The following is a 23,918-nucleotide window of genomic DNA, read 5'->3' as shown; positions in this document are numbered from 1 at the left end:
CACCACTCTTCAGCTACGTCTCTCGCGCACACGCCCCTACTCTGATACGTCGTTTACTCAACCCCTGACACAGACACACACACACAGACAGACACACACAACACGCTGGAGCGAATTCCTTCAGATTCAACACGCATGATCGCTCCGGATAGCCTGGTGATGCGACATTAATTGTTTTATACTAAAACTTGCCTTTAAAAAGTGCTTCCTTGGTCTTATCCATATTTCTTTGCATGTTGAACACGTCCACCACAACAGTTAATTTTTTTTAACACGTTAAATATTTCAAATTAATCGCATGCGTTAACGCACTAATTTTGACAGCACTAATTTATATATATATATATATATATATATATATATATATATATATATATATATATATATATATATATATATATTTATACACACTGTAATATTGAGATTAATCTACATTAAAATGGCTTATTTGAATTCTGCCCAAATAAAGACTAGAAGTCAGTCTTTAAGAACGGGTTTTTCAAGCCAGGTGGCGCATTAGACCAAGGGCTTATCTCCGGTTTCCAAAATGAATCACAAACTGCTTGAGAAACTGTTCTACTATGATAATTGGTGATGAAATAAGATGCACTTGTGTTTACTAATTGTTTATTCAGTTAAACATGAATTTTGAACTGTTTTGTCGGCCTACATAAGCTCCAAACTGCGATTTTTGATCACCTTAATCTGACTAAAGTCATAACTGTACTAAACAGGAATGGAATTAAGACATGTGGAGTCTGCAGATATTAGTGGCATTAATAAAGTAAACACCGCGATCAAACTATTACCGTCATGTTGGAATTTGTCAGTAAAGGACCGCGCACTAAAACACACACACTGAAGTTTTATTCTTTCCATTTGGCTTGCGTTATTAAATCCCATAACACTCTCACCAGTCCTTACGTCTAAATCCCCAGTTTGTCACAGGGGCATGAATGAAATGTTGAGTGAATGTGAAGCTGCCGAACTGCAGTTAAAGTCACCCAAAATTACAGGAAACTCTTACATGAAAGCACTTCAGGTAAACACCTTCATTATATTATTGTCTATTAACCCCTTCCACTTTCTGTGATTAAAAGTCTATTGCAAACATTTAGCCAGATTCTCACTAATAAACAACGCGGCACTTTAAGTTTTAAACCAATTCCATTTAAAACCCAGGACGCACCAAGATGGCAAGCTTTATTACTAACAAGTAATGAAACAGCACTCCAAACCACCCATAGGGCCTTTTTACTTGTATTTAAATGTTTGATGTTGAGAAATGCACTTGGAAATGGTTAAAGATATGCTGTATTTAGTATGGGCTTAAGGGGTATCGTCTCATTTGGAGCATCATTTCTGTTAAAGTTGGGTTTGCTGGCCTTTGATAGTTTCTTTTATTTGTCTGCTGCCCTCATCCGTTCATCCTTCCCTGTGATACTTTCAAATATAGTACATATTTTCTTTACAGTCATGTGCTGCTTTAACCACCTTCTGTAAATATTGCAAATAAACCCTTGAGTCTTTTTGCATTGCGTCTTAGTTGGTTGCATTGTCTTTGCTCCACACCACACACGTTTTCCCTTTGGATTATCAGTTAATGTTACACAGACCCCTCGAATTCCACCAGGGGTTGTTACTCAGAACAATTCATAATCCTTTAAATAATAGTCTCTCTTTTCTGCCTTAAGGCTGATTTATACTTCTGCACCAAGCGTACGCGTATGCTGCGGCGCAGCCTTTCAGGGTCCATACGGTCTTGGAAAGCCTGGAAAAGTCAATCAAATCCGGTCAATCTACGTTCCTACTGTCACCTATGGTCATGACCGAAAGGACAAGATTTCGGATACAAACGGCCGAAATGAGTTTCCTTTGAAGGGTGGCAGGGCGCACTCTTGTGGGTAGTGTGAGGAGCTCTGTTACCTGGGAGGATCTCGGAGTAGAGCCGCTGCTCCTCCACATCGAGAGAAGTCAGCTGAGGTGGTTTGGGCATCTGTTTCAGGCATGTCCCACCAGGAGAAGACCTTGGGGTACACCTAGGACACGCTGGAGGGACTATGTCTCTTGGCTGGCCTGGGAACACCTCGGGCTCCCCTCGGAGGGAGAGGGAAGTCTGGGGTTCTCTCCTAAGACTGCTGCCCCCACAACTCGGCTCCGGAAAAGCTGCTGAAAATGAATGAATGAATTTTCCAGGCCTGGAAACGTTTTGGAAAAGTCCTGAAAATTTACCAACTATTTGTGTACTTAAATATATTTGAGATCATTTATATTTGATGGATAAACTTAATAATGAAATGGGTAAAAAAAAAGCAATAACTTCAAAAATAAAAAGCAATTTTAGCTTGGCCTCTCTTTCATCGTAATTCAAGATGTATTTTGAGTGTCGTGTCCAGAAAAAAATATCTAACTGCAGAGGTAAGATACTGTGGGTGCTAAAGGCTAATTTGTGCTAATCTTAAGTCTTGTGAAAACACAAGCCAAAATTTGAAACATTTTCACACAGACAGCAAGATACTTTCTACAAACTATTTTACAGATATGAAAATAAATAGAAACTACATGGATTGTCACATATTTTTTGATATGCTGTAATAAATTCGAATGTGCATTTTTTTTCTTATTTACCACGTCTACGCAGACATTACATGAAACACGAAACAAGATCATGAATATTTACCTGATTGGCTGGCTTGGTAGCGCTGACGAGTGTGGGCGTGACAGAGAGCCACACCATCCCATGGGGCAGGTGTTTACAAGTGGTAAATCCCTTGAAGGAGCTCCAGATGGAAACTGTTGTTTTGTGTTTACCTTATGATTAAAGTTGTTGCAGGTCCGCCGGTTCCCACCTCAAAATGGGCGAGTTTGAGCCACTTGTACATGAAGGTAGTGTTTAGAAAAAACAAAACACCAGTGAAGAAACTGGACACAGAGGAACATAACACCTACTGCCAGCACGCGTTTCGGAAGTGCAGAGCAACACAAACAGCGCGCAGAAGTGCACCGTGTGTCACGCCGATCACTCGATGCAGAAGTATAAACCAGGCTTTAATCCTTCGAAGAATGCATATTAGCAGTGTGGGACATGGTCAGCAACAATACTCCGGCAGGTTGTGGTATTTAAATGAGATGCTCAGTTGGTACAAAGTTCAGTGTGTGCTAAGGAACTCTTAAATGCACTATTACACCACCAGCAGGCTTAGCCCTTGATATGAGGAGGGTTGGATGCGTCCTGTTTTTGTTTAAACTAAATTCACAGTGAAAATCGAGGCCAGGCAATATTCTTCAATCTTTAATTCTCCAATTTAAGAGAGTTTGTGCAGATCGTGCCCTTAGTTCCTCTCCATATCTGACATAATATACAAACCCCGTCACACTGCAAAATGAGTAACGAAGTTATTTGATGCTGCAAACATTGAAGTGGCCATCACAGAGTCCTGATCTGAACCAGCTTGAAAAGCACTGGAAAATCCTTGGCAGGACAGTCGAGGTTTAGAAACCCACTGCAATTACCAACCTGTTGAAGAAACTGAAGAAGAGATGGTCAATGGCTCGTTTGAGCATATTCTGTACAGTACGGTTTACATCTATTTCCAGTTCCACTTTCAGAAATGGCAAAACAGAAAGCCTTACCGAAGTACTTTTTGGGACCATTTTGTAAGTGCCTAGCACAACAGTGCAGTGCTAAATGGTTGAGGTAGACTCACAGCTAAATGCTGATTGGTTTACAGAGAATCATCGCTTGCGTCTAAAAATATAATGAGGTCAACAACAAGGGAACTGGCATTTTTAAATACACAGCTGAAACTCAACACTGCAATAATACCAAGGCGGCGCACAGCAATGACCCACGCTTGACCAGAGCTCAAACAAACCTCATCTCTAAGACAAGCATCCACATGCCAAGAATAAGAGCAGAATCTACTTTAAGTCCTTTAACACCCTACTAAAAAAAACAGCTTAAACCAGCCAAAGCTGGTCAGGCTGGTTTTGGCTGGTCACCCAAGCTGGTTTTAGCTGGTTTCCCAGGCTGGTCATGGCTGATTTTCCAGGCTGTTTTTAGAGGGGTTTTGGCCACTTTTTAGCTGGTCTTAATTGGTCAGGTTGGTCTTTGCTGGTCAGGCTGGTTTTAGAGAAGTTTTGGCCACTTTTAGCTGGTTTTAGCTGGTCAGGTTGGTCTTAGCTGGTTTTAGCTGGTCAAACTAGTCTTAGCTGGTTGTAGTGGATCAGGCTAGTTTTAGAGGCGTTTTGGTTACTTTTTATATGGCCTTAGTTGGTCAGGTTGGTCTTAGTTGGTCAGGTTGGTCTTAGCTGGTTTAAGCTGGTCTTAGCTGGTTTTAGAGGAGTTTTGGTCACTTTTCAGCTGGTTTTAGTTGGTTAGGCTGATCCTAGCTGGTTTTAGGTGGTCAAACTAGTCTAGCTGGTTTTAGAGGAGTTTTGGCCATTTTTAGCTGGTTTTAGTTGGTCAGGTTGGTCTTAGCTGGTTTAAACTGGTCTTAGCTGGTTTTAGAGGAATTTTGGACACTTTTTAGCTGGTTTTAGTTGGTCAGGCTGATCTTAGCTGGTTTAAGTGGTCAAACTAGTCTAGCTGGTTTTAGAGGAGTTTTGGCCACTTTTTAGCTGGTTTTAGTTGGTTAGGTTGGTCTTAGCTGGTTTAAGCTGGTCAGGCTGGTTTTAGAGGGTTTTTGGCCACTTTTTATCTGGTCTTAGTTGGTCAGGTTGGTCTGAGCTGGTTTAAGAGAGGTTTTGGTCACTTTTTAGCTGGTTTTAGTTGGTCTTAAATGGTTTAAGTTGCTCATGCTGGTCTTAGCTGGTTTTAGAGGAGTTTTGGCCACTTTTTAGCTGTTTTAGTTGGTCAGGCTGATCTTAGCTGGTTTAAGCTGGTAAGGCTGGTTTTAGAGGGGTTTTAGCCACTTTTTATCTGTTCTTAGTTGGTCAAGTTGGTCTTAGCTGGTTTAAGAGTTGTTTTGATTACTTTTTAGATGGTCTTAGTTGGTCAGGGTAGTCTTAGCTGGTTTAAGCTACTCAAGCTGGTCTTAGCTGGCTTTAGAGGAGTTTTGGTCACTTTTTAGCTGGTTTTAGTTTGTCAGGCTGATCTTAGCTGGTTTTTGCTGGTCAAACTAGTCTTAGCTGGTTTTAGAGCCGTTTCCGGCACTTTTTAGCTAGTCTTAGTTGGTCAGGTTGGTCTTAGCTGATCTAAGCTTGTCTTAGCTAGTCAGGCTGTTTTTAGAGGGATTTTGGTCCCTTTTTTGCTGGTCTTAGTTAGTCAGGTTGGTCTTAGATGGTTTTAGAGGGGTTTTGGCTACTTTTAAGCTGGTCTTGGTTGGTCTTAGCTGGCTTTAGCGGGTCAGGCTAGTTTTAGAGGGGTTTTGGTCACTTTTTAGCTTGTCTTAGTTGGTCAGGCTGGTTTTAGCTTGTCAGGCTGGCTGGTCTTAGCTGGTTTTAGCTGGTCAGGCTGGGAGACCAGCTAAAATCAGCTTAGCCAGGTTGGGAGACCAGCTAAAACCAGCCTGGCCAGGATGAGAGACCAGCTAAAACCAGCCTGGTCAGATTGAGAGACCAGCCTGGCTAGGCTGGTTTTGGCTGGGTGGGAGACCAGCTAAAACCAGCTACTTCCAGCTAAGATCAGCCAACCAGCTTAGGCTGGTTTTAGCTGTTTTTTTCAGCAGGGCACAGCTTAAGGTAAGAAAATCAGTTTTTTTATGCATGTTTGGATTCGTCTGATTAGTAAATCGTATGTTAGCAGCCGTGGTCAATCATAAGCATGTGATCATCTGGCAATTAGTTTATAAATGAACTTCACTTGTTTTAAAGCTTTGATTCTCCCTTCACTAATGAGTAGTAATTTCGAAACTAAGGTAAGAACTAAGGTAAGTTTGCTCAATATTTACCAAAGAGGAATTTCGGGCAAGGCCTTGAAGACTCTTGACAATAGAAAAGACAAGGCATGGCAATAGAAAACAAAAGGCCCAAGGGAAAATTGCGTCGTTCCAGCTCAGACTGAGTGCATTGGTTAAGCTTATATGGGACGGTCAGTGTCATGTGAACACTACTCAAACTTGAAGACTTGTCAGAGGAGCTGAGCTAAATTGACAGAGGCAAACAATGAATGATTATTTTCTCCTATTGCATTCAAGTTATGGCTTTTTTTGTAGTGTGATCAACATTTGTGTTGTAGATGTGTTTGGCAGAAACTATTTTTTAAACATTTTTAATGTTATTTTGGAAAACTGAATGAAATAGCTAAAAAAAAAAATACTCAATCTCTAATACTAGAAGTCTCAAAGGTCAGTAAAATGATCAGAACTTCCCATCCCTATTGCACAGTTGTTTAAAATGCCACACAAAGAATACAAAAATATAGCGGTGATGGCAAGTTTTTGCTGACAGTTTGCCTTTCTCCAAGCGAATGAGCAGATTTTAAAAGTAGTACTTTTTTTTTTTTTGAATAACCTTTTACAACACTTAGGAACCCGACAAAGTCTCTCCAGAGTGAGTTTCCAGATGTCGCTTCAGGTCTCTTTGGTACGAGTAACTCTTGTCACAGTGCAGACACACGTACGGCTTCTCTCCATTGTGAACCCTCAGGTGAGTCTGAAGGTTTCCGATGAATCTGAAGCTTTTTTCACACTGAGGGAAGCCGAACGGCTTCTCCCCCGTGTGAACTCTCATGTGAACCTGGAGGTTTGTTTTGTTGGAGGAAATCTTCCCACAGTGATCGCACATCAATAGGTTTTCTCCAGTGTGAGTTTTGACATGATTCCTCAGATTCTCCTGGTCTTTGAAACTGCGTGCACACTGATGACACACAAAACTGTCCACTCTCGAGTGAGACGTCATGTGTTTGTCAAGGGTTGCTTTGTGCCTGAAACTCTTTACACAATCGCCACATATGAACGGTTTCTCTCCGGCGTGACTGCTGACGTGATACTTAAAGTTTAGTTCAGTTGTGAAGCTCTTCTCACACAGTTGGCAGGTGTAAGGTTTCTCTCCGGTGTGAACTCGTATGTGCCTGTTAAAGCTTCCTTTTTGAGTGAAGCTGCTACCGCATTGCAAGCATGTGTACGGCTTTTCTTTAGAGTGAACACTCATGTGGCCTTTAAGAGTTCCCTTTTTAGCAAAACTGCACCCACACTGCTGGCAAATGAACGGTTTCTCCCCCGTATGAACACTCATGTGGCTTTTTAGAGTTCCCTTTTTCGTGAAACTCTTTCCACACTGTGTGCAGATGAACTTATATAGAGCTGCCGTCTGTTCAGACTCTGAGCAGCTAAACGATTTCCCTTCCATTTCATCAAGTACTTCGCTCTCCTCTTTCAGCACCTTCAGGTCTAAGACAGAAGAAAACGAATAAAAGGTAACTGATTTATTGGCAACTGAAATATGAAGACAAACGTACGTTAGCTAGACCCTTTTAGGCCATTTCCCGAATACTTTTTAAACTGGCAAACACGTTTTCAGCTTACACAAAGATAAACTATAGAGCAGGGGTGTCCAAACTCAGTCCTGGAGGGCCGGTGTTCTGCAAAGTTTAGTTCCAACCCCAATCAGATACACCTAGGCTAGCTTATCAAGATCTTACTAGGCTTTCTAGAAACATCCTTGCAGGTGTGTTGAGGCAAGTTGAAGCTAAAATCTGAAGGAAAGCAGCCTTCCAGGACTGAGTTTGACCACCCCTGGTATAGACAATCAACAAATTTGCCTCAAAAAGTGGAAATCATTGAACGCTATGTTCACATTTTCAGAGAATCGGAACGTGTAAAGATTTAAACGCCATTACAGTATAGAAGTTGTGCTTACTGAAACCGATGATGGGTTTAAACTAATTATTAGCTACACATTTCTAAACCTGCTTATTAGATCAGTGATGCCCAAATTATGGCCCACGGGACAAAGTTTGCCCGTTGTGTCCTTTGATTTGGCCCACCGGAGGGAAAATGATCGGAAGGGGGTTAGGTTATGCCTTTACCCGAGATTCTGATTTAACCTTTTGTTTGTTTGTTTTATTGTTGACCGATGAAAAAAGGCAAATGTTTTAATTAAATGTTGTAAATGAACAGTGTTGGGGAGATTAATGTATTTATTTACAGAATACAGAATACCTGAATAGTTTCATAAAGCTGTTTCTCCATCACTGCTCGACAAACAGCGAGTGTTTATTATAATTAATTATAGACTAAAAGAGGATCGAAATGAGACGCACTTTCTGCTGTTTACACGTTTGGATGCGCTTCATGGCTGATAGATAAAGTATTACGATGTATCGTTCAATAATGCATAATTAATTTAGAATCGCCTGTGAAAACAGTAATATATCGAGTAAGCATTTTGCTTTGCAAACCTTGAATATTAAAAAACAAACCTTCAGCAACAACAACAGACGCAGGAGGGCGGCGCAGCCTGATGACGTCACATCACGTCTCCGTCACAAGTTCAGAGAGGGAAAAAGCTGTATTATTGTACTTAGAAGACAATTTAAAACGTTTAATAAACTAATATAAGATACTCTGTGTTAGAATACTTAAACTGACAATTTAGATAACTAAAAATGTTAATAATAAACAGCATTTCAACTGGTGCATAATTATGCAAAGCTACATTTATCAAGGACATTTCTATTAATAGATGATCATCCAATAATCAATTGAATATTAATACATTACAGAAAGTAGTCCACTTCTCATCTTAAACAACCTTCAAATGTATTTTTTAATTGTGTGGGAAACAATGTTAATATTTAGGGGGATTACAAATTCAACAGTTGAAAGACATTTACAAGACGTGCATCAGGAAAGTTATTTATTTACAGTCCTTAAATTACATTATGATGCGGGCAGTTCGTTTGTTTTATCTCTCTTGTACAATATATGAACTTTTGAATTACTACAAACTTTCTACAAATAGGAATCCACACAGCTTCTCTCGGATCACCTACAAGAATGTTTTAGACATTAAACTAGTTGTTCATTTAATATTATTGACTTACAGCCGTAACAGCCCAATCAAATCGATGCACAGAAAAATCAGTTTTGTCTTTCAGGATATGGTTTTTATATAATTCATTGTTTACTAGTTAAAATGACATTGATATGTTTAAGGTTTGTAGATTTATATTTTATTTTACTGGTTTTAGGCTAGCATGCATAGTTTTAGGGATCAAGAAATTAGTGATATTTTTATATAATTACATTCCCTGCTGAAAAATCCAGCCTAGGCTGGTTGGCTGGTTTTAGCTGGTCGATCAGCCTGGTTTTAGAGGGGTTTTGGCCACTTCCAGGCTGGTTTTCAGCAATTTCCAGCCTGGGAGATGACCAGCTAAAACTGCAGCCATGTCCAGCTTAAACCAGGATGGTCTAACCCTCAACCGAACCAGCTAAGACCAGGCTGGAAATAGCTGGAAACCAGCCTGGAAGTGGCCAAAACCCCGCTTAAACCAGCCAACCAGTTTGGGCTGGTTTAAGTTGGATTTTTCAGCAGGGTTTTGATTCATTTTCAATTATAATATTTGAGATTGATTTGTATGCGCTGTTTTCCATCAAGGCAAGGGGTGTTGAAATATAATTGGCTAAACTGGCATTGGGCGGGTCAAATGTAGGGATGGGCAATACAAATATTTCAAGACGAGTATCATCAATATCAATACTTAAATGAAATATTTTATAATGATTTTAAAAAAATCCCCTTTATTATTATTATTATTATTATTAAATCAAACACAAGACACACGATTTTTTACATTTATTAAAATTACAGTACTAGTATTGGCTAAATAGCCCCATATATAACTAAAAATAATACACAACACAAACATTTGTTTAATTAATAAGAAATCTTCCCCTTAACGCTTTATTTTATGAAAAAAAAATATTGTTGACCGTCCTTTTGAGCCTGTTTTTCTTCAAATCAAAATCTTTTGTTTCTTCTTTGACTGATCAACTCCCCTCCTTTGGAAAAAAAATCTCTAAAAGGGACAGATGATGCAGTGATCCCAAGTTATTTATTTATTTTTGCTAGTTTGCTAAAAGCAGGGAATGTTTGCTCATGATTTCTCCGCCAAATTAATTAGTCTTGCTTTCGGGAAACTACTTTCTCCTCAGCGTGGTGTCTGTACTGTGCCATGAGCTAACGCTGACCTGTTAGCGGAGATACGGCGGAAGAATATTCAAGTTCCCAGTCGTGTTCCTATTTAAGTAAATATTTTTATAATATGCTGCGCTATAAGTGTTGAGATATCCTAAAATCTCTGATCACTCAGTAAGAAAACCCCCCAGAAAAGATTGATACATTTACTTAAGGATCAATCCTTTTGAAACATTCCCAGTATCGAAAATATTGATACTTCAGGATCGATCTGCATATCCCTGGTTAAAGGGACCAAGACAAAGACAGACAGAGGAGCAGGAGGCTAACGGCAGCGCAGCACAACATGAGGCTGAGGCTAGCTGAAGTGGCGGGAGCAGCGGCAGTGCAGACTTGGCTCATCATGTGTCTCACTCTGCTTTGTGGTGGGTAGTTAACGATGATCCTCGCTCTATCCTGATCGATCATGGGCCTCTTTCGGTCTACAATAGGCAGAACAAATATCCAAGCTCAACCGGTGATGGAGGTTTGGGAGGCAAAGTGTGCTCCCTTGCTAACGATTAGCTTCACTGCAAACTCCCAAAGGGAGAAAAAGTTTACAGGGCCACATCCTCACCCTCTGCAGGTAGTATTTTCTTGTTTTGCTTGTATGCTTTTGTTTTAAACAAATAAAATCAATTTACACATGGTTTTCCTGATTGGAAACACCCAGAACGTGAGCATGAGAAAACACTATTGCATGTTAGCATTACCTCAGCGCTCGTCTGGCAGTGGATCCGTAAACGCTAAACTAGTACAAAAGTTACAGGATGAAAAGCGTTATTGGCGTGAGGTGCTCAAGCCAGTTGTGGCTGTCATTAAATTGAGAGAGGACTGCCTTTTAGCACACTGGTAACATTCTTGGCATTCTGGAAGTCATTTTTCAGAGTGATCCTTTACTTTCCATCTTTCATCAACTATATCCGAGGAGTTGGTTCAGCAAATGGGCGACAAAGTGAAAGCTAAACACAGCGGGCAAAGTATTTTTCTCTGATAGTGGACTCCTGACCTGTCACATACTGACCAGCTCACATTCATTTTTAGATTTGTGAGCAAAGAGGGGAAAATATTTGAACGATTCGTCGGTTTTGAACCAATTGAGAGTCACACAGGGCTGACACTGTAGTGACTATGCTTGACAGTTAAAGCTTTAGATATAGCGAACTGCAGAGACCAGGTATACGACAATGCAAACAATATGTTAGGGCGATATATTGGGCTGCAGGGTCATATGTAGAGCAAAAATCCTTTAATCCATTACATTCAATGCGCAGCACATTCACTCAATTTGGTAGGGGGTAAATAGTATAGAAGGCTGCTGCCAACATGCAAGCAAGTTCATTGATCTCATGCAGTCCTTACATGCATTTTGTGTAAGTTCTACTCATAGATTCAACAATGCAGTTATCAAGGTAGACGTTGAAATCACTGTCATTAACACGTTGGAGTTGCCGTGCAGATGCATCTAAAGCCCTTTGTGGGAATTATGTACTTAGCATGTCCTCTAATACAGGAGAGAACCGTGAAACATGCATGGAGGCAGCAGCATCGAGCTCAAAACTGTGTCTGAAGCAGATTCAAAGTGACAAGTGAGGCATTACAAAAGCCAGACATGGATCTGATGACTGCAGTTTGAGTGTTTGAGATCATGGCTTGTATCACTTTAGGATCAATTTGTCGATTTTTAAAAGGTCTGTGAAGAAAGTTCCTGGTGTGTGTCGGCCATACCAGTCCTACGCCACTCAACCCGCTCCGAGTTGGTATCGAACCGGCAACCTTCCGCATGAGAGTCGGGTGCTCTACCAAGGAGGCTAAAAACCCTGGCCTCTAGCGTCTGTCGCTACAGCACCTTTGGAGGTCAGAGGAGTGAGGTTTACCAGCACAGCACACACTAGCTGGCCTCCGTTACACTCACCCCCCTAAACCTCACTCCCATCCGGGTCACGGCACCAATGTAACCCTGCTGGTCCTATGCCACTCAACCCGCTCCGAGTTGGTATCGAACCGGTAACCTTCCGCATGGGAGTCGGTCGCTCTACCAAGGAGGCCTCTAGCGTCTGTCACTAGAGCACCTTTAGAGGTCAGAGGAGTGAGGTTTACCTGCACAGCACACACTAGCTGGCCTCCGTTACATTTAGAACATTTATTGACAAGCTAGTCAGGCGTTTAGCACACATTGATGAGTTGATCCATACCAGAACATTCTTAAAAATGGGACACTGAGGATTTGCCCACTGTTTCTAAACAGGCTGATGCACTCTGCGCTTCCTATAATTCTGATTTAGATCAGAACCTTGCAGATGAAATTATCTAGTTCGGATGCTTTGTAAAAATTGAGCTAGATAAGTCTCCTCAGAAACTGCTGCAGGCGCTCTTGAAACACAGCCTGCAGTCAACTTTCCCCAATGTGTTTGTAGCTCTATGTTTATTTTTTTTTGTAACATTGCCAGTTACAAACTGTGAAGGAGAAAGATCACAGATGGCAAGAATTAACCATGAACTCAGAACAACACAAACACAGCAACGTTTCAGTGCACTGTCACTGATGGCCATTGAATCTCAGCTGGTCAAGGAGCTAGACTCTAATGATATTGTAGCTGAGTTTGCTAAGGGTGTTTTCACACCTGCCTTATTTAGTTCGGTTGAATCGCACTAGAGTTCAAGTTTCCTCTTGGTGTCGTTCGTTTGGGCAGGTGTGAATGTAGCAATCGCACTCGAGTGCGCACCAAAAGGGGACCAAAAAATAAAGAGGTGGTCTCGGTACCCTTCAACCCGTTTTTCATACTGTTTCAACTTTTAATGATTTGGGGTTGTCACATACAGATAACAAATCCTAATCCTACAGGCTCTGGCATATTTTAAACAACATCAAGGAAACAAACTAAAAATGACGTAATTTCTGACAAAATCCGGCCAAAATGACTTTCGTTTTGAGTTTGTTTCAGCAGTTTGAAATGGCTCACTAAAGCGAACTCGGCTCACTAAAGAGCACTTTTGAGCCGCCATTAGTCCGAGACAATTACACAAAGTTCTGAAACTCTGCCTTCTTTGATGTGTGATTTGTTCCTCTGATTCGTTTTTCATTCCACGGGGTTCAGAAAGGAGAACAACATCTAAAACAACAAAACTAGAGACATGGAATACTGGAGAGTCAAATAGCAGAGCTGGTACAGATGTATCTGCACCTGTGCAATCGCTTGCGGAGAAATATACTTGTGTCACACCAGAAGACAACCCCACCTTTTCTAGGACTTGGTACACAACAGTTGCACTATTGAGAGTTTTTTCAGGCAAATAAAATCACTGTATAGTTGTGATGCTCCATCGTTCCCCCTCTCGAAAACGTAAGATTGACAGCGGCAGTAGTAATTCGGTCAATGTACTGGTCTGTTGTGGTAAAGGAGCTGAGCTGGAAGGCAAAGCTTTCAATTTACCGGTCAATCCATGTTCCTACTCTCACCTATCTATAGTTATGAGCTTTGGGTCATGACTGAAGGGAGAAGATCTCGGATACAAGCGGCCAAAATTAGTTTCCTTTGAAGGGTGGCAGGGCGCACTCTTATGGATGGGGTGAGGAGCTCTGACGCTCGAGAGGAGCTCGGAGTGGAGCCGCTGCTCCTCCACCGAGAGAAGTCAGCTGAGGTGGCTCGGGCATCTATTTTGGATGCCTCCTAGACGCCTACCTAGGCAGGTGTTCCAGGCATGTCCCACCAGGAGGAGGCCTCGGGGAAGACCCAGGACACGCTGGAGGGACTATGTCTCTCAGCTGGCCTGGGAATGCCTCGGGATCCCCCCGGAGAAGCCACAGAAAAACTGTTCCTCTGTCTCAGCAGCGAGACACATTTACAACACAGCCTACTGCGGCATGGGGTTGTCAGAGTGTTCGTAAACATTATACTATTACTCAGCCTTTCTTTTTGCAGTCAAATGAAGAACGACAAGCTTAGTTTGAAGTATACCAGGGCTTTAAAAGAGTCATGTGACGTTGCTAAAATTATTGTTTGGTGTAATGGAATGCATTAACACAGTTTGATTCGAGAACACTATATTTTATTTTACAAACAATGTAGTTTTGCTTTCTCAATGAAACTCTCGGTGTCTCCTCAACATGGCAGCAGTACAACAGCAGAAATAATAGTGTACACCTTCTTTGCGTATACATTTATGTGGCGTGTTGACAATCTTCCCACACCTTGTTTTTAAGACTAAACACTTAGCTGACGATGAAGCTAGTTTGGCATGCTGTACCGGAAGAGAGTCCTTAGCTTATGAGATCCTTGAGCCCTGAGCTGCCACCCATTAGCAGGGCGAGAGGGGAGTTTGAGCTCAGGTGGTTCTCGAAGAAACGCATTTCTTATTTCTAGCTAATGACAGATATAAGGATGGCTAAGCAGAGATATACGGCTTGCTAAGATCTTGACTATGGTGTCAATTTTGGTATGTTCACTGCGAACTCTGGGAAAACCCATGCAAGAACGGGGAGAATGAGCAAACTCTGCACAGAAATGTCAACTGGTTTAGTAGGGACTTTAACCAGAGACATTCTTGCTTTGAGGCAGCAGTGCTAATCATTGGGTCACCTTGGCACCCATCTAGAAAGGAAGGGGAGTAGGGGTGGGTAAAGAGGATTCTTTAAAACAAAGATACTGAAATACAAAACTCTGGTTATTTATAGTGAATTAGGAATTATCTGATTGGAGAATCAATCATAAGCTGATGCGGGACCAGCCATGAACGATCATAGGCACATGATCCTCTCGAAATTTCACTTAGATCTGTGGCATTGAGCTCTAGCGGAACTGTACATCCGGCAGCTAACTCTCTGCAACTCTTAAGTGGTCGCCCTCTGAAGCTAAGCAGGGCTGCACCCAGTCAAGACCTGGATGTGAGACCACATGGGAAAGCTAGGTTGCTGCCGGAAGTGGTGTTAGTGAAGCCAGTATTGGGCGCCGAACCTGCGGTCTGTGTAGGTCCTAATGCCCCAGTATAGTGACGGGGAGTCTATACTGCTCAGTGAGCACTGTCTTTCAGATGAGACGTTAAATGTTCTATGGTTATTCTGTGGTTCTGTGGCTATGAGTTTAACCCTAGCATCCTGGCCAAAATTCCAGCATGGTCTCAAGGATACATGGTTATCTAAAGTGTATCTTTAGGTGTTCTTCATTATTCTTACGACAGTTACACTGAGGGACATGGCAAAGTCTCTCCAGAATGACTTTGCTGATGCCACTTTAAGTCTCTTTTATTCTTGTAACTCTTATCACACTGCAGACACATGAAAGGCTTGTCTTCGGTGTGAATTCGAACGTGAGACTGAAGGTTTCCAAAAAACCTGAAACCTTTTTCACAGTAAGGGCAGGTGAAAGGTTTCTCTTCCGAGTGAACTCTCAGGTGAGTCTGAAGGTTTCCAATGAATCTGAAGCTTTTTTCACACTGAGGGCAGCTGAACGGCTTCTCCCCCGTGTGAACTCTCGTGTGAACCTGGAGGTTTGTTTTGTTGGAGAAAGTCTTTCCACAGTGACCGCACATCAATGGGTTTTCTCCAGTGTGAGTTTTGACATGATTCCCAAGACTTTCCTGGTCTGTGAAACTGCGTCCACACTGATGACACTCAAAACTGCTCTGCTTTAAGTGAGACGCCATGTGTTTTTTAAAGGTTGCTTTGTATCTAAAGGTCTTTCCACAATCGCCACATATGAACGGTTTCTCTCCGGTGTGACTGCTGATGTGATACTTCAGGTTTAGTTCAGTTGTGAAGCTCTTCTCACACAGTTTGCACGCGTACGGTTTCTCTCCGGTGTGAACCATCATGTGCCTCTTGATGTTTCCTCGTTGAGCAAACCTGCGTCCGCACTGTTTGCAGCTGAAAGGTTTCTTCCCACTATGAATGTTCATGTGCTCCTTAAGGTTTCTTTTCTTTGCGAAACTCTTTCCACACTGTGGGCAGACGAAGTTATTTATAGTTGCTGTCTGTTCAGACTCTGATTTCTCTTCCACTTCATCAAGAACTTTGCTCTCCACTTTAAGCACCTTCAGGTCTAAGGCAAGAAGAGACAAAAACAAAATAACCCAAATTTAATGGTACAAAGCACTTAAGCATTTTCGACTTGTTTAATCGTCTAGCCCTAATTCAAGCTTCTACAAATAAAGACCCAATGGTCTTAACCTGTTACCTGTATTTGGCAGATCTTCTTTGCTTTTTTATAGCTAAATTCAAAACAAAACTTATAATAATCACTTGACCTTGAGGCATAGGTCTCAAATCTCACCGGAAGTAGTCGGTCATTCGAGCTCTTCACGCAAACTCTTTTTATCATACTATAAAATATAAGATTTCGGATGCAGCCAAGGTGTTCAAGATTACTAGACGCTAGTAGTCTAAAAGACCTTGATTAGTTGGATCAGCTGTGTTTGATTAAGTTTGGAGCCCCCCAGGAATTGAGTTTGAGACTCATGCCTTAGGAGGACTACTCAATTCGATGGTCTCAAACTCAATTCCTGGATTGCCGCAGCTCTGCATAGTTTATCTCCAACCACCTCCAACTCACTTCTGCTGAATAGTCTCTAGTAGTCTTGAACACCTTGATTATTAGGATTAGCTGTGTTTGATTAGGGTTGGAGCAAAACTGTGCAGAGCTGTGGACCTCCAGGAATCCAGTTCGAGGCCTATGACTTAAATACATTGTTCTGAGTACATTAAATCGGACTCAGAACTATGTTCAGTTTTCCAGAGAATCTGTATTTTTGGGAAGAAAATCTGTCAGGATTTAATTGTAAATACAGTACTGCTCTTGAGTTAACGTGTTTTCGGCTTTTAACGATTAGCAACATATTTCTAAACATGCCATTATATCTTTAGACAATAGTGATGGGAAGTTCGGATCATTTTACTGACTCGGATCTTCGAGTCTCGTTTATCAAGATGAACGAATCTTTTTTCGAGTCATTTCGTTCATTTGGTTCAATTTGCCAAAAATATTATTAAAATGTTACGAATTGCTTCCAAACACATCTACAACTAACCCAAAAGGTTAATCACATGACAAATAAGTCATAAGTAGAATATAAGAAGGAGAAAATAATACTTCAATGTTTACCTGCTCTTTTGTCTACGAAGATATTGTTGTCTCTTTGCTCAGCTCACCTCTTCATGTCTTCAAATCCATTTACGTTACACTGACAGTCACATATAATCCTAATCAATGCACAGTCTAAGCCGATAGGAGCCATGATCGTTCGTTCATCACATGAGAGAATGACTCAAACCCGAGGACTCGAGAGATGAACGGTTCAATTCTTTTTGCCGGCTCTAAACGCGTATGATTGGCCTGTGATGAACGAGTGACTTAGACCCGATAGAGGATTCGAGAGATGAACGGATCGAAACTTTTTGCGGCTCTAAACGCGTATGATTGGCTCGTGATGAACGAGTACCTCAGACCCGATCGAGGACTCGAGAGGTGAGCGGATCAATTCTTTTTCCGGCTTAAAATGCATATGATTGGCTTCTGCCAATGTGACGAAGACTTGAAATTAACGATACCTGCACAAATGTGCGCACGCGCAGATGAACGAATCACTCCATGTCAGGACTCGTAGTTCCCGAGTCATATTGAAGATTCGTTCAAAATGAACGAATCGTTCATGAACGACCCATCACTATTAGACAACAGACCACAAGCTTTTGTTCGACACTTTATGATTTATTTTTAAAAGAAATCGATCTATCTGCCTCTTTACTTCACTAAATTTCTCACAACACAGAGTTCTGCAGGGATCAGTATTAGGTCCTCTGCTTTTCTCTTTCTAAATGGTTAGCTGAGAGCTGATGTTTAACTATTGTATATTTCCCTACAGCCTGGAAAATGTTTCTAAATCAGCTAGCACAAACTATCGAAACGAAAAGATTATAGGTTGAGACATCAAATGTGGAATGGCATGAGTTAAGACTAGATGCTGGAATCAAACTCAGGTTGTTGCACACAGGGCCGGAGCAAGCTGAACTGCCGCTCTAGGCAGAGGACGATCACGCCGCCCTCAACCCCAATGTGAAAACGAAAGTGACCGGTTATGAAAATGAAGTGAGGTGTCGCGGACCTCTTTTCTGGCGCTATATGCGGGGATATAACTGAAGACGCGCGGGTGCTTAGGGAGGGAGGGAGGTGTCGCGGACTGGCGGACACCCCCCTCTCTATTCTCCTGCCCTATGCGTAGATATAACCGAGGAAGCGCGGGTGCTGAGGGAGGGAGGTGTTGCGGACACTGCGCTCTTTATTCTGCCGCCCTATGCGCGGATATAACTGAGGATGCGCAAGTGCTGAGGAAGGGAGGTGTCGCGGACAATGCGCTCTTTATTCTGCCGCCATATGCGCGGATATAACTGAGGACGCGCGGACCTCAATTCTGCCGCCCTATGCGCGGATATAATTGAGGACACGCGGGTGCTGATGGGGGTGACGCTGACACCGCCCTCTCTATTCTATCGTCTATGCGCGAATATATCTGAGGACGCGGGGGAGGTGTCGCGGATATAACTGAGGACGCGTGGGTGTCGCGGACCTCAATTCTGCTGCCCTATGTGCGGATATAACTGAGGACACGCGGGTGCTGATGGAGGTGAAGCTGACGCCGCCCTCTCTATTCTATCGTCTATGCGCGAATATATCTGAGGACGCAGGGGAGGTGTCGCGGACATAACTAAGGACGCAGGTGGTAAGGGAGGTGTCGCAGACGCCGCCCTCTCTATACTGCCGCCCTAGGCGGCCGCCTAGGTCGCCTCTGTGGGCGCGCCGGCCCTGGTTGCACAGTTGCACCATGTGTGTCTGTAGAAACACATCTTGTTACTGAACTCTAGGTACGATCTCAATATTGTAATAAAGGTGCAGTATGTAGGATTGACCTGAGTACTGCAGTCCAAATTAAAAAAAGGGAGAAAACAACCCTATGTGGATATTTATACCTCTGAATCTGCATCTCATTTTAAAGGCTGTTACTGTCCAGAGGCCACGTTATCCACAAATGCACTAAGCTTTCTACCAAGGCAACTCAGGTTGCTTGAATATAATTGAGTAAACTGGCAGTGGGCTGGTTATAGAGACCAAAACGAAGACAGCCGTTCTGACACAGTGCACATTTATTTTCAAAGCAGAATAACTGACATTAGCATTATTTTTCAGACAAACAAGTGTGTTCACTTAGCATGTTTCTTATGTTAGCATGGTTTTTATGATTTAGAAGAGTCAATTTTACATCCAGGACCTTTAACAATACAATATAATCACGATATTTACCACAAGGCTAGATGCTGTGTCTTTAAGCAGTGAAGATGATTTTGTAAACCTCTCTCTGTTTTTAAAAATCGAAATACGAAAAAGGAAAATACTGAGCTCATATTTCTAAAATTAGCTATTTATATTTTATGATAAATAAAAATGCCCTTGCAATGTGTGACAACAGTGAGATTGCATGTTTTTAACGTGTGATAATCACAGATGACAAATTCTGAATCAATAAGTCCGCATTGTCACCAAGGTACTAGACAGCAGAATTGTTTTATATGCAACCCATTCCATGTCAAATAAAGCTGCTTCAGTTAAAACACTGATATGACGCTTTATGAAAATAAACTTCTGTACATTTTAAGGTGTACATTTGAGAATTAAATGTGTTTTGCAAATGAAAAACCAACCTATTTGCTCTTCAGTTTCTTCCTGTTTGACGTTCAGTGTTTCCTCAATCTCCACGTCTTCGCTCTCCTCTTTAATGAACGCCATCTTTATAATCAGTCGCTTCTTGCTCTGTAAATGAAAAATAAATACCCGAATAAATCTCGGGGTGTTCATTAATCAGCTCCCTGGTTCAGCAGTCTTGGTAAAATATTACTAATACTGTCCTTCTTAGACTTTACAGACCTGAAACTTGCCTACAGCACTTATTCATTGTTGCTCTTATAGTTGTGTAAATTGCTTCCTTGTCCTCATTTGTAAGTCGCTTTGGATAAAAGCGTCTGCTAAATGTAAATAGTAAGAGAGTCAGTTTGAGTGTTCATAACCAGAGGACTCATTTATAAACATGGCGTACGCACAAAATGGCGGTGGAAATGTCTGTACGCTATCTTCCATCCAAAGGTTGTTATTTATAAACAAAACCTGCTTGACAGTAGAGTGTCCAGCGTTGTGTTTTGTTTTCCTCTCGAACTGAGCGTTTGTTTTCTGTTGTTGTCAATGGTAGTGCCGCGTTTTTAATCGCATGCAATGTAGTGAGGGGTTGAGCATGCGTTTTACCATCAGCAATGGGTGTAATCTGCTGAAGACTTTAGTACAGAGGGGTTACTCTGTATCATTGCAACCGTCAAAAAAAATAATAATAAAATGCTGCGGTGCAAAAAAGGCTTACAGCTCAGCGTTTTTAGAACAGCGCTCATGTTTCTGCAGCGCAAAAACACAAAGACCAAAGCCTCATTCACACTACGAGCGATCATTCATTTCAAATGAGAGCAAGCAACTTCCGGCGACCGTCTATGCCAGGGCTATTCAATTAGTTTGTCATGGGGGTCGGTTCCTGATAAGCATCCCAAACGAAGGGCCGGAGAGACATGACTTGCTATGAGTGATGACACAACAGCATATAAGAGCCCATATGCTGTATATTTTTGCTCCTTAAGACACCCATGTTGGCTTTTTCTACATTAAAATGTTAATATATTGTATTTTGAAACTACATAATATTACTGCCTTCTACAATAGACTTTTTAAAAAAAAAAAACGTTCAAATGTTGTATTTCAGAGCACAACAAAAACAGTGCATTGCTGAAGTAGGCTTCTTCAGACACATTCATATGTTTGAACTAGGGATGGGAAGATTAACCGATATGTATCGATACGCGGTCATGCGCGTGCACGATGCGAGTGCATCGGTTGAGCAGCAGAGGATGAATGAAATTTTGGAAGCAAATCGAGATGCATCGGTTTTTGCGAGATGCATCGATTTTTCCGAGATACAGCTTATATTTTTAATATAGAATGTATTTTTTATTTATTAACAAGAGTTGTCAACCTGTTTTTGGCGCATAATTTAATCGACCTACATAAAGTAAGCCTTAGCAACGGATTTGCGGATGTGTACACTTTCACTACAACTCAGTGTATCAGGTGTGCGGATGAAGCTAGTGGTGCGCCCTCAGAAAGCGCGAGAAGCAAAACAAACATATTCCCCACTGAGTTTTAAATCTAAAGTATGGCATGCAACATTATGGATTTAAGGATGGACGACATGACAGGACAGATGCAATTTGCAAAATGTGCCGCGCATCTGTAAAATACGCGGGCAGTACGACTAATCTGATATCTCACTTGAAGCGGCGCTACGGTGTTGTTGTGGAAGCATCTTCCAGTGTTTCTGCATCCCCGGCTTTCGCACTGCTTTAACCAGCTCCAAAAGTGGTGAGAAAAGCATTGCAAGTTTTTTTTTCCGTGCGCAACAGTTTTGTGCGCTCTACGCCAATAACGAATGCTATTGCATTATTCATCTGCAAAGATATTCAGCCTAGTGTCACGGAGAACGAAGGTTTTAAACACCTCCTCCTGTTAATTTTTATTTAATTATAATAATAATAATAATATTAATAATAATAATGATAAAAATAATTGGGTGTCACGGTGGCACAGTGGGTAGTTTGACCACCTCACAGCAAGAAGATTGCTGGTTTGTTATATTTTTATTAGCCTGTTGTTTACAGTGACAGTGATGTTTCAAAGCAGCATAACACTGCTAGTTCACAACCTTAAGTTTTGAATAATCAGTGGCAAAATATATCTTTGTAAAACTTGTTTTCATAGTTGAAAAGTTAAATCACAATTCTTGTTGTGCAATGCTAAATTTATTTATGTTGAAAGAGTGCAAATATATACATATTTTTTTAATATATATTGCTCTTATACATTCTGTTTATCTTGAAAATACTTAAATAATATGTGCTATATGTTCTAAAATGGCCCTCTACTGTAAACTGACAATCTGGCTCTGAGAGAAGAGCCAGTTTGTAAAAAAAGTCTTGGTTTTGCTTGGTTTATAAATAATCAAACTCATTCAATGGCACAGCATCCTCTTTCACATCATCTCATAAACTTGATCTAATTAGTTAGTGCTGAATTATCGCATCGTATCGTGATATGGGTGTGAATCGTATCGTGTTGCATCGCAATATGTCACAAATGTATCGCTAATATATCGGATCGTATTCTTTGTATCGAGATGCGTATCGGATCGGCATTATAGCTTAGATGCCCAACCCTAGTTTGAACTGCATAACAATTTGGGATGCAACAATTATAGATTTTGGTTGTACGATTATATAGTCTGAAGAATAATCCTGGTTTCACTGTTATCACGTCTAATGTAAATTCAAGCTTTATATTAGGTAAGTAGCTATTGTTACGAGTAGTGTAGTGTAGGCTTGTGTGTGGTTTCTCTCTTGCGCTCTTTCTTTCTCTTTCTCTCGCTCTCTGCAAAAATTGCGTCTATTGTGGAATTCCCAGTGCCAGGGAATAAAAGAGAGTTGCGTAGATTTTTGGGTATGTCAGGATACTACAGAGGATTCTGCCGTAACTTTGCTAGTGTTGTGTCTCCACTAACTGATCTTCAGAGCACCGAAAGAGTTTTTGTGTGGTCTGATGCATGTGATCAGGCATTTCGTGCGGCAAAAGATTTGCTGTGTAACGCTCCTATTCTTTCAGCACCGGACTTTGAGCGTCCCTTTAAATTGGAAGTGGATGCTTCTGCTACTGGGGCTGGAGCTGTTCTAATTCGGGAAAGTGAGATGGGTATTGATCATCCAGTGTGCTATTTCTCAAAAAAATTTACAGCATGTCAACGCAGATATAGTTGGATCGAGAAGGAGGCTTTAGCACTACTTTTAGCGTTGCAACATTTTGAGATTTATTTGGGTGGAAGTTCGTTCCCAATTCGTGTGTACACTGATCATAATCCTCTTGTTTTTTTTGGATAGGATGCGCAATTCAAATCAGCGATTAATGCGATGGTCTTTGGAAGTCCAGGAATTTAATTTGGATATACGGCATAAGAAAGGTTCGCAAAATGTGGTTGCGCATGCGCTGTCCAGAGTTCAAGGTGCTGAAGTTGAGGTTTAAGTTAGTTGGGTAGATACAAACTGCTTGTTTGCATCTTTTTGGTGGGGAGGTGTTACGAGTAGTGTAGTGTAGGCTTGTGTGTGGTTTCTCTCTCGCGCTCTTTCTTTCTCTTTCTCTCGCTCTCTCTCGCTTTCTCACTCTGAGTATTCGCAGGTGCAGCGGATTACGTTGGGACGGACCATGATTGGCGGCGGCTATAAAAACCTGCAGAGAACATGGGTTCGATGGCTCCCCGCTCTCTCTCGATTTTCCCCGCTTGTTCTCAGTGGAGAACGTGATTCCATGAGTGTTTGCTTGTATATTGAGATGCCGTTGTGTTAATTTTTAACCGGCGATTGAAACCCGGTTTACTGTCTCCCTGTCGGGCTTGGAGCATGCAGGGAGGTTTGGTGCCTTATTTGTTATTTTCGTTTTCTCCTGTGTTTGTTAGTAGGGAGGTAAGTTTTCTGTATTTTATTTTATTTGTTTTCTAGGGAAGTTTAATCTAATTTAGTTAGCTTGTTTTATTGTCATTTATTTTGGCTGAACCCCTCCTGATGTTATTTTTGCTCCTTATTTCTGTAAATAAATCATATACTTTCTTGTTAATTCTCAGTGGTTGTGTTTTTGGTATATTTTGGGGAGAGAGAGCGCGGGGGCACCAGGGATTAT

General features: G+C 41.5%; 1 protein-coding gene across 1 annotated transcript in view; it reads right to left on the bottom strand.

The window, feature by feature from the left end:
- Nucleotides 1–23,918, bottom strand: part of si:cabz01054394.5 — a 263,846-nt gene that overhangs the window by 176,027 nt on the left and 63,901 nt on the right. Inside the window, exons 7-9 of the mRNA XM_088650170.1 lie at nt 15,813–15,982; nt 13,967–13,974; nt 6,566–7,218 (exon numbers count right to left, since the gene is read on the bottom strand). Coding sequence (XP_088506296.1) covers nt 6,566–7,218; nt 13,967–13,974; nt 15,813–15,982 — 831 coding nt within the window. The remainder of the gene's footprint in view (nt 1–6,565; nt 7,219–13,966; nt 13,975–15,812; nt 15,983–23,918) is intronic.

The sequence above is a fragment of the Danio rerio genome, chromosome 4 (assembly GCF_052040795.2).
Source record: "Danio rerio strain M-AB ecotype USA chromosome 4, GRCz13ab, whole genome shotgun sequence".
In the NCBI taxonomy this organism is placed as follows: Eukaryota; Metazoa; Chordata; class Actinopteri; order Cypriniformes; family Danionidae; genus Danio; species Danio rerio.
This window is presented reverse-complemented; position numbering and strand designations above follow the sequence as displayed.